Source organism: Sciurus carolinensis, chromosome 7, assembly GCF_902686445.1.
Source record: "Sciurus carolinensis chromosome 7, mSciCar1.2, whole genome shotgun sequence".
Lineage (NCBI taxonomy): Eukaryota > Metazoa > Chordata > Mammalia > Rodentia > Sciuridae > Sciurus > Sciurus carolinensis.
In genome coordinates, this window is record NC_062219.1 from 2,388,236 (window position 1) to 2,400,025 (window position 11,790).

The 11,790-nt window shown below is 51.0% G+C and overlaps 1 protein-coding gene across 1 annotated transcript; it reads left to right on the top strand.

Moving 5' to 3' along the window:
• The first annotated feature begins 5,673 nt into the window (after window positions 1–5,673).
• Window positions 5,674–7,531, top strand: Ttll2 (tubulin tyrosine ligase like 2). The gene is made up of 2 exons (XM_047557949.1): window positions 5,674–5,739; window positions 5,849–7,531. Exons 1-2 carry the CDS (start codon window positions 5,674–5,676, stop codon window positions 7,529–7,531), a joined length of 1,749 nt encoding a protein of 582 aa, XP_047413905.1.
• Window positions 7,532–11,790: the final 4,259 nt, after the last annotated feature.

Here is an 11,790-nt window from a genome sequence, read left to right on the forward strand (position 1 = left end):
AGTTCACACCAACTCCTCATGCTCACACCATGCTCACATCATGGCGGCCCACACTGTGATTCACCCCATGCCCCCACCGTTCCCCCAACATGCTCACACCACAGCTTACACTGCGGTTCACACCAGGACCCCCCACGCTCACACCATGCTCACACCATGCCCACACTGTTGCCCACACTGTGGTTCACCCCATGCCCCCACCATGCCTACACTATGCTCACACCACAGCTCACACCATGGTTTACACCAGGGCCCTCCCATGCCCACACCATGCTGACAGCACAGTTCAAGCTGCAGTTCACACCAGGGGCCCCCCCATGCTCAACCACAGCTCACATCATGGTGACCCACACTGTGGTTCATCCCATACCCCACACCATGACCTACACCATGCTCACATCACAGCTCACACCAGGGCCCACACCATACCACACCATATCTACACCATATCCGCACCATGCCTGCACCATTCCCATATCATGCGCACACCATTCCCATACCACATCCACACCATGCCCACACCATTCCCATACCATGCGCACACCATGCTCACACCACAGCTCATGCCAGGGCTCACATCATGCCCACACCATGCCCACACCATACCCACACCATGCCCACACCATGGCCACACCATACCCACATCATGCCCACACCATACCCACATCATGCCCACACCATGCCCACACCATACCCACACCATGCCCACACCATACCCACACCATGCCCACACCATGGCCACACCATACCCACACCATACCCACACCATACCCACACCATGCCCACACCATACCCACACCATGCCCACACCATGGCCACACCATACCCACACCATGCCCACACCATACCCACACCATGCCCACACCATATCCACACCATGCCCACGCCATTCCCATACCTTGCCCACACCATGCTCACAGCTCACATCATGGCAACCCACACTGTGGTTCACCCCACATCCTGCACCATGGCCCACCCTATCACTCACACTTCAGGGTCAACCATGCCCATACCAAGTTCACATCACAGCTCACACCAGGGCCCACACCATGCCCATGCAATGCCCACACCATGGTCCTCTTCACAACAAAAGACAAAGCCCCTGCTCTCTCCCTTCATGGCAGAGGCTTCATAGTGTGATCGTCTACCTTTAATCACTACACATACTGTCACCCATCTTGCACGTAATTTTCTTAGGCACATTTTTCTGTGATTGGCATCTTTAAGTCTGAGGGAGGCAGAATGAAAGAGTCTTGAGGTAGCTCCAGAAGAACTTTGACCAAAAGAAAAGAATTCTGATTTGGTGTTTGGTTTCTCAATTGCATGGATGGGAAAACGGATACTCAGTTGAAACAGAATCCAAGGCCAGCCCTTGTAAATACTTAGTCTTGCTGTACTGTACACTTTTCCCCTAATGGGAAGCACCAGTTGACTTCCCTGGTTTTATGGAAAGGGGAAGCTTGGGTTTTCAGACTTTCACAGACTGGGAAGGCCATACTGTCACCAAGAGCTCAGAGTGGAATATGGTGACTGATGCTGCAGGACACTACTCTTTTTGAGCCTCTGATATGTTCATTCTCAAATACTGGACAATATTTAGTTGGTTTTCCTGACTTGTCAAAGCTCATTTGTGAGGCAGGAATTTTCAGAGGGGAACTGATGGTTTATGAGAACTGTAACATAATTAGTGGATTAATCCACTGGATGGAGGGTGTAGTAAGTCACTGGGAGCATGCCTTTGGATATACTTTGTCCCTGGTGAGTGGACTTCTCTCTGCTTCCTGGATGTCATGTCCTGATCTACCTTCCTTTGTCACACGCTTCCACTATGATGTTCTGCTTCACCTCAGATCCTGACTGTGACCTCTAAAACTGTGGGCCCCAAATAAGCTTTTGCTCTTCTATGTTGTTCTTATCAGGTATTGTGGTCACAGTGATGAAAATCTGACTAAAACAGAAATTGGTACCACAAGTGGGGCTGTTGCTCCAACTAACCTGACCATGTGGTTCAGAAGCATTGGAAACCAGTTTGAGAGAGGATCTGGGAAAAGTTTGGAGATTCAGGCTGGAGAAGACTTAGAATGTTGTGAGCAGAGGTTAATGGGAAGTCCTGGTGGGGGCTCAGAACACCAGAATGCCATTAGGACTGAGGACTAAGGAAAGACTGGTCTCCTGAGGTTGGAAATTGGACTAGAGCCCATTCATGTTGCATTAGGGCAAAGAAGTTGTCTAATTTTTTCCATTTTTTGAGACTTTCTGTGAGGCTGAATTCAAAGGCGATGGACTAATTCATCTGGCAGAGAACATTTCAAGACAGCACAGCATTCAGGCAGTAGTATGGATTTTGCTGGCAGCTTTTAGCCAATCAAGAGCAGAAAGATTTGAAAACTTCTATTTTGACCAGAAAAATGGGTATAAGACTGGGGCCAAGGAAAGTGTGGTTGTTGACAAGATTATAGCCACAAAAGAGATCTAGTGCTTTACAGAGTGACAACAGGAAGAATGGCTCAGAAATTGGCAAGACTACACCTGTCTCAGGCTCAAGGGTACATACTGCCATTGGTCGACTGAGACCTCTGAGTTAAAAATGCCTTTGAGAAGGCACCATGGGGGTGCCTTGCTTACACAAGGGAACCCAGGAAGTTGTTTCATTATGCTCAGTCACCCAGATACTCGAAGGCTGCTGCAACCATGGTCCCTGGAGGCTTTACTACTGCTAAAGGTGGCAGCAGACCTTGGTGTTTCAACCACACGGAGTTGGTTCTGCACGAATGCAGGGTGCTGGATTAGGGGATCATGGAGACTTCCCTGAGATTTTGAAGGATTGCCTGGTAGACTAGGTAAGGTGTAGCAAGGTCAGAGTCTTTGTGGGCTGCCAGAGAAGGTGATGCATGAAGCCATCCAAAGGAAGCAGGGAATACCGAGATTAACCAATGCTGGCAACGTGGAATGTCTGCCAAGGAAAGCTGCAAAAATCAAGTAGAAACAAATCAAGAGAGGCCATGTGGGCTGCAACCAGCAAGGCGTAGGAACAGAACTACACCAGCCCTTTGGAGAGAACATCACAGTGCCATATGCCCCAGGTGCTGGATGTAGAGTTACAGGACGTGTTTGCCCAGCTGGATTTTGGTCTTGTTTTGGTACCATTCCTTATTTCCTTGTCCCTATTTTCCCCTGTGAAATGGAAATGTTTGTTCTGTGCCTTTACGTATTAGCTATATGTAACTTGCTTTCAATCTCTACAGGGGAAACATCCATGAGTTTGCCTTGAGTCTCCGACTTTGGATTTAGATTTCTGGGCAATGCTGGAGTAGTTGAGACTAGGGGGACTCTGGGAAATGGACAAATACATTTTGCATTTTGAGATGGGCATGAGTTTTTGGGGCCAGGGACAAAGAGTTATGGTTTGGATATGAGGTGTTCCTCAAAAGCCTAAGTGTGAGACAATGCAGTAATGTTCAGAGGTGAAATGAGTAGATGATGACAGCTGTCACCTAATCGGGGGGTTGGCCCACTTCAGTAGATTAAGTAGGTGGTAACTGTAGGCAGGTAAGGTTGGCTGAAGGAAGTAGGTCACCAGGCCATGAATCTGGGGTTTGTATTTTGCCAGGATGAGAGGAACTCTCTCTGCTTCCTGACTGAACTGCTTTTCTCAACCACATCTTTCTGCCACGATGTTTGCCTCATCTCAGGCCCAGAGCTATGGAGTTGGCCAACAGTGGACTGAACCTCTGAACCTCTTTGTTTTTCTTGTCAGGGATTTTGGTCACAATGATGGAAAGCTGACTAAAACAACTTGCCCTATTTCCTGAAAGCAGAAAAAAAAGCATGGTGGTCGTCTCTGGGAATGGAACCCAGGACCTGTGCATGATTAGCTAGTGCTTTACCATGCGCTACACCCCAGCTGAGAGAGCATTTTTAATGTGCTCAATCCAGTAGTGATAAACATCTGACTCCGGGGCTGCCCTGTATATTCACATACTGCACACACATACGACATACACCACGTACACCACAGGCACATACCACATACATACCACACTCTCTCTCTCTCTCTCTCACACACACACACACACACACTTTGCTTAAGACACTTGCTAACACCACTGAACACTACTTGGAAACATCAGTATAAACTGTGAAGACTGAATTTTTTAATGAGCACAACAGAGTTGTCAATTCTGTATGTCCCTCATCGAAGAACTAGCGCTCTGACGGGGCCCTTCATTCTGTGGGTGCTGCTTTGTTCACAGCTCTGGAGCCAGCAGCCCAGGCCGCGACCCTCAGCACTGTGTCGGTAGCATAGCGCACGGAGCAGCTGGCCTTGATCTCGAGAGCCGTCCTCTCATCCCTCCCCGCCGAGGTCTCGGGATTTCAAAGCTGGAGAAAAAGGTGCGTGTGTGGCCAGATTCTCCCTCCCGCCTCCCTCCGTCATAACCTGCTTCACTGAAATACAACTTCCACCAAACTCGCTCAGACACTCGTGTGCCCCGAGCAAGTCATCTGGCCACCATGTGCAAACGTGCGTGAAGGAGGCTGACGCCATCAGAGAAGCCGAGTAAGCGGCCGGATGGAGTTCTGAGGCGCACGCTCGTGCCGACTCAGGCCGCCGCTCTTCCCAGCGCCGCCCGCAGCCCCTCCCGCCTCTCCAGGCCCTGGCGAAGCGTCACGCTCCGCTGTCACTCATGATTCCCTCAGACATGACCCTGCTTTCCGTCTCTGCACTTCAGAACGACCGTCAAATCTGCATTTTCTGTTTATCTTTCAAAATGGGAGGCATGATCTGCACATTAACGTTTGTGCCAAGTGAGTTTTTAACTCGAGTTTTTCCATTCAACTACTTTTCTCATAATTGACCACGTTCATGACTGGCCCAGCCTCTGCCTCTGAAGTGTGTCCAGTGGGCCCAGGGTGCTCAGGTGCTGGTCTGGGGAAGCCCTGCTGCAGTGTGGCTGGTCGCTCCAGAGCTTCTCAGGCCAGGCAACGTCGTCACATCCAGCTTATGTAACACACTCAAATCTATTTTTTTTTTTTATTTTTACAGGCTGCACTTTGATTCATTGTACACAAATGTGGTACATCTTTCTGTTTCTATTGTGCACGATGTAGATTCATGCCATTCATGTAATCATACACGCACACAGGATGATGATATCTGTCTCATTCCACCATCCTTCATACCCCCGCCCCTCTCATTTTCCTCTACATAATCTAAAGTTCCTCCATTCTTCTCTCACCCGCCACCCCCATTATATATCATCATCCACTTATCAGGGAAAACATTCGGCCTTTGGCTTTTTGGGATTGGCTTATTTCACTTAGCATGATATTCTCCAACTCCATCCATTTATCTGCAAATGCCATAATATGATTCTACTTCATGTCTTTTTAAATATAGAAACCTTGCATCTATTTTTTGTAAGTAATGACACTCACTATTTAGGGCAATAGGATTCTGCACAGGTGCGTCTACAGTGACTATTTACCCTCAAAGTTTTGAACAGGGGCTGGGGCTGTAGTCCAGGGGTGGAGTGCCTGCTCGTGAGCGTGAGACCTAAGGTTCACGAAAAATAAAGAAGGTTTTGATGACAAACCTGTGGACTGTGTAATTCTAAACATCACAGACGGAGTGTAATGTGTTGGGGAATAGAGGAAAGGCGAGCTGGGGAAGAGATGGACATGCTGTCCGAGGACACCTGGTGGAGCGGCAGGGGCAGCCAGACTGTGGTGGGAGGGGAGGTACAGAGGAGACGCTGGTGGCACCATGCACCAACCTTCCTCTGGAAGCCCCGCCTGATCGGACCTCCAGGCCCGCTCCTCTAACCCTCTTCTGGTGATCAATTTTTAGGACAGAAACCCTTCTTTCAAGACTGAAGATGAGCCTCCCGGGGCCACTCTGAAGCCGCTGGTGTTCCGTGTGGACAAGACCACTCCGAAAGTCGTGCAGAGTGTCCTGCTGGAGCGCGGGTGGGACAAGTTCGACGAGCAGGAGCGGAATGTGGAAGACTGGAACCTGTACTGGAGGACTTCCTCTTTCCGGATGATCGAGCACATCAATATCAAGCCATGGCAGAGACTCAACCACCACCCGGGCACAACCACGCTCACCAGGAAGGACCGGCTGGCCAGACACCTGCAGCGCATGCGGAGGATGTATGGCGCCGCCCTCTACGAGTTCGTGCCCGAGACGTTCATCATGCCCAGTGACTACACCAAGTTCATAGCCGAGTACTTCAGGGAGAAGCAGACGCGGGGCGCTAAGCACGGCTACTGGATCTGCAAGCCAGCAGAGCTCTCACGTGGCAGGGGCATAATGATCTTCAGTGACATTAAAGATCTGATCTTCAGCGATGCGTATATAGTGCAGAAATATATCTGCAACCCTTTGCTTGTCGGTAGGTATAAATGTGACCTCCGCCTCTATGTCTGTGTCACTGGCTTTAAGCCTTTGACCATTTATGTGTATAAGGAGGGGCTAGTACGGTTTGCTACAGAAAAGTTTGACCTCCATGATTTGAAAAACTGTTATGCACATCTGACCAACAGCAGCATCAATAAGTCTGGGGTCTCCTACGAGAAGATCAAAGAAGTAGTTGGTCGTGGTTGCAAGTGGACCCTCAGCAGGTTTTTCTCGTACCTTCGCAATGGGGACGTGGATGACCTGCTTTTGTGGCAGAAGATCAACCACATGGTCATCCTCACAGTCCTCGCGATGGCTCCCTCCGTCCCCTTTGCTGCCAACTGCTTTGAGCTCTTCGGGTTTGACATCTTGATTGATGACAACTTGAAGCCGTGGCTCTTGGAAGTGAACCACAGCCCTGCCTTGTCCTTGGACTGTTCCACAGACGTGTCCGTGAAGAGGAAACTTATCCACGACATCATTGAGCTGATCTGCTTAAACGGTCTAAGAAGCGAGGAGAAAGAGAGCCGCAAGGCAGCGAGCGGGAACCCCGACCCCCTCTTCTCTAGGGGCGCCAGGCGCGGGCGCGGCGGCCCTCACACTCATCTTCCATACGGGTCTCTCCTGCGATTCACAGGGAGGACGCACAGTAGGACCAGCCCCGCCACGGAGAAGGCTGTGAGCACCTGCCCTACCCGCCCGCGCACCACTCAGCTGAGAGAAACGGCAAACGGGCAGGACCTGCTGCTGTCGACCAGGGAGGCGCCCAAAATCAAGGCCAGCCTCAGGGGCAGGCGCACGCCAGGCCCGACGCTCATCCCCTACGTGACCCTCACCCAGCCACACCCCTGCAGGACCAAGAGCCCCCCGAGCGTCCCCGACACGGGCCCAGAGCCAGACCCCCAGGCAGGCAGCTTCACGCTCATTTTTCCTTTCAATGAAGCCACCTCGGGAGCGTCCAGGAATGGGCTGGACGTCAGGAGGATCATCCAAGAGCTGCAGAAGCTGGTGAGCAAGCGGCATCCCCACGCGCCGGGAAGTGGAGCCAAGCGGAGGCGACGCGCACTCCGGACCCAAGGGGAGCGGCAGGTCCAGCACCTCCTGCCTGCAGCACAGCAGCACATGGTCTGACCTGGGGCCAGAACCCTGGCCCCAGGTAGAAGCTGACCTGTCCTCTTGGTGATCCGTTTACCGTGGCGCGTTCACCAGCTCAGGCCGCTTAGAGGCTCAGCCCCTTCCTTGTTTGTGGATATACTTTTATTGCAATTGTGTGGTGTATTAAACAGGAGAAAAAGATTATTAAATCTTTAAACCCAGGAATTCACTTTCTATTTTTTAATCAACCATTTTTTGTCAAAACTATTTTGTCAACTTAGTGGTAAAATAGTTACTCAAAATGAAATGAATGACTGCAAGTTCAAATGACGTCTATAGATGCCGGGCCCTAAATCAGACCTAGCGGCAGCATCCCCCTCTGGCAGCAGCCAGCAGGTCAAAGTGCCCCTCTGAACTGGCCTTGTCACTGGTCACCACCCAGCATATGATGACAGGACCTTCCAGGCCCAGACATGTTACCTTTCATGACAGATGAAGAGCACCTCAACAGTCCCAAGACAGAAGGTTCCGGGAGGTTCCCTTGAAAACACTGTGTGGGTGAAGGCAGCCGGGGTCAAGACCATATGCTACGTGATTCCTCTGGAACAATATCCAGAGTTGGTAAGGTCACAGAAAGCAGGCTGGAGGGTTCCAGGGACTGAGGTAGGGGGACCAGGAATGACTGCTGAGGTAGGAGGTGGGGACTGAGGTAGGGGGACCAGGAATGACTGCTGAGGTAGGAGGTGGGAGGCTTCCTTAGGGTGACAGAATGTTCTGGAATCAGGTTTGACTGCACAACACTTGAGTGAGCTAAATGTCACTAATGGTAAATTTTACACCGTGTGCTTTTTCACAATAGAAAGAGCTGAAAAAGGTCTCAAGGTGGCAAAACAGGAAGTTCCCACAGACCTTTGCAGCCAGACACTACAGACACATGTGCCTTTGTGGTGGCCTCAGGGCTCAGCTGGGAGTCCATGAGGCTCTGAGGAGCCGAGACCCAAAAGGGTCATTCTGAGATGCAGAGCCACCCTTGGGCAGACCTGTTTGCTGCTGTCCCCGCTCCAGACCAGAAAGTGCCCTGTTCCCAGAGGGTGCAGCTCTGTGTGCCTTGGGCCTGCTGCCAAAGCCTTCCCCAAGGTAAGCTGTCGGCTTAAATGACCACGTCTTATGGTAAGATATTTCTGTCAGTCCCATAGTGACCATGAAGATGCAGGGAAGATAAAGGGACGGGAACCACAGCATACTATTTCAAAAGCAGAACAAATCACAAAGGGATGCAGCCGTACCAACAGGTAGAAACTAACATGGTCAGTGAGAAAGAAAATGGCAATCACAAGTGCCCTGTCAACAGTTGCCTCAAATGTAAATGCATTGTGATTTCCAATCGAAAGATAGAGTGGCTAAAAGAATAAACAACAACAACAACAAAACAGATCCAAAGATCCAACGATGTGCTGTCTATGACAGGCATCAGCCTCGGCCTACGCAGAGTGAGAGAGGTGAGACAGAGAACAGTGTTCCAGGAAATGGCGCCACGGGTGCAGGACTGGCATCTTAACTTGTTTTCTGTTGCCATGACAGAATACCCGAGACTGAGTAATTTACAAAGAAAAAAGGCTTATTCAGGCTCAAGGTCTGGAGGTTGGAAAGCCCAAGAGCTTAGAACTAGCACCTTCTCAACTTTCTGGTAAGGGTCCTGTGCCACTTCCAACCACAGAAGAAAGTGGAGGGTAAGGAAAGAGCCCCCTTGCCATGGGAAAGGCACTTGCTCGGGGACACGATGCTTCCATGGGCCACTCCCAATGCGGAAGTCGCAGTGCTCCTGAACAACCAATGGGCCGAGCAAATCTGAATGTGTAAGAATGTCTCAAGAAGTGAAAACAGAGACACACCACGCCACAGCGTACAGGATGCAGCAGAGGAGGTCCCGAGGAAGGCGCTTAGAGCAAGACTGCGCATCCGAAGGAAAGGCTCAGGACCTGCACGGCACCTCCAGGGAGCGTGTGCAACCCAAGCCTAGGGTCAGAGGAGGCAAGTGCGTGTCCCGGAGACCAACGCCCCTCTCTCTGGCGCAGCTGCCACAGACTTCCGCCCGCTCTGCAGGTGCGCTCTCCTCGTCTCCCCTGTGTGAAGGAGACTCGTGGGTTGACACCATCCCTTCCATGGATTCTTGATTTTACTTCTAGTGCCTGGGGAGTCCTGCTGATGTCAGTTCCTAAGCTGACGCGATGGGAGTCGGCCTCCTTTTTCTCCCAGTGGTGCAGGTCTCTGGTCTAATGCCTCGGTCCTCGATCCACTTTGAGTTCTGTGCAGGGTGAGAGCGAGGGGTTGGGTTTCATTCTGCTACCTATGGATTCCAGTCTTCCCAGCACCACTTGTTGAAGAGGCTCTCTTCGAACCTGGGCATGGTCTCGGCCTCTCCCAGGCCAAGCCCGGCCCAGTATCCTCACGTGCTGGGCAGGGCATGAGCCGCCGTTCCCCTCTCGCACTTGGTCCTGGGGACGCGCTCAGGGGGTGGGTGTGCAGATGTGCTTCCTGCCGAGGTGTTTTCAGTGCACAGAGGCGTTTCAGGACTGACCCCATCAGAGGAGGAGCTTCCCTGATAGAGCCTGCAGCTGTCTCCAGTTCCTACCCGACTGGTTCCCAGCGTGTGTCTCTCTCCTCACCTCTGGAAGGGAGTCATTAAAACTAAACTCGTCTAAACATTATCTAAACTTCTAGATAAGTGGCCAACCATACACCTGTTTTAAGAGTGCTCAGTGACCAGTGAAACTCGGATGAGCATGACTGTCAGCCAGGAATGATCAGGGTCCTCGGGCTGCAGCACAAATCATGAGTCTGTCCTCCAAGACTTCAAAAAGTGATGGTGGGTTATAAAAAACTGTCTTTCACGTTTGCAGAGAACTTCCCCTAATCCTAATGATTTTAAAATATATTTGCTAGAATCCTACTTTTCCTTCTATTTTGAAGGGTTAAAAATTTCAGAGTTCTCATAATTGAGACAAATATGCATAGGAAGAAAAGGAACGACAGAACCATGACAATTCCACGTCGAGCTCCCATGTGTCGGTCTCAGATCTGTGCTCCTAAAGGTCAGTCCCAGACCCTGTACCTGTAAGAAAGGGTACATGCCATAGGGCAGTGAGAGTTTGAGAAAATGGTGGGAACGGAGAAAAGGAAACATGAGGGGAAAAGTGACAAGTGGTTCGGAGGTGCTGAGTGACATTACGATCCAGGCAGGGAGATCCAGCGATATTAAGAGGCAAACAAACGGGAAGATGCACCAGAAGAGATCAGGAAGCGGGTCCTAGTCTGAACTGTCCTCCTTCAGGCAGGCCTGTTGGTCAGCTGTCGCTGTAGAGAATGCCTGGGAACATTTTAAGAAGAGGGCAGTTTTGTCTGAGTCCTGGGGTCAGAGGTTTCAGTCCGTGCTCACTGGTTCCCGGGGCTTTGGGCGGAGGCGGAGCATCATGGTGGGAAATCTGCACAAATGCAGTGAAGGGCCTAGGGGGCACCCGACCCAGACTGCAAAATGCTGAACCCTTTGTGAATGGCCTTGCTGCAAAAAAAGGCTAATGTGGCGTGTCCAGTGTGACCACAGAGGCCAGGTACCGGTCCAGTGATGTGAGTTTAGGTCAGGGGGCAGGCGTGGCCGAGCAGCCAGTCTAACTGAATGGTTCTGGATGTTTTCTTTTAAGCAGGACAAGCAGATTACAAAAGTTAGCTAGGAAATATCTCAATAATTGCAGTAGTAGTTCTGTGGAGGTATGAGGTTGGTTTAAGGATTTTTTTGGTTTTGTTTTCAAAGAATCAGCCGTGCTGAAGCCACGATTGCATTTTTAATTACTTAAGGAAATTTAATCTGATTAGAATCAATCTACAAATGCTCAAGAAAAGGTCCCTCCAATGGTACGTTTAGTAACTGGAGCATTAAGCGCAGTGCTCGTTTCTGAGTGAGGCCCCACGTCCTGAGCTCCTGCAGAGCTGACGGTGGCTGGGGTTTGTGACGACCTCTGCACTTCACTTATCTGCTCTGAACCAGTGACGCTCTGTCCCAGGAGTTGGGGAGCAGAGAGGAGTGGGCTGCTGGGCACTGGCCAAGCCACAGGTCTGGGGATAGAGGTGGGGGCCAGAGGTGGTTGGGGAAGCCCACCAAGCCACCCAGGCAAGCTTTCTGGAAGGTGTGCCCGCAGCACTGGCTCTGGGAACAAAGGTGGTGACCTGGATGTGATGAGGGCCCTGGGGGCCATCTGTGTGGTGTGGAGGGACCGGGTAGGCTATAGGAGGGCCGCCCT

Coding starts and splice junctions, on each gene's coding strand:
- Ttll2 (XM_047557949.1), top strand. CDS start 5,674: ATGGACATGCTGTCCGAGGACACCTGGTGGAGCGGCAGGGGCAGCCAG. Junction 5,740..5,848: donor AGACTGTGGTGGGAGGGGAG/GTACAGAGGAGA, acceptor ATCAATTTTTAG/GACAGAAACCCTTCTTTCAA.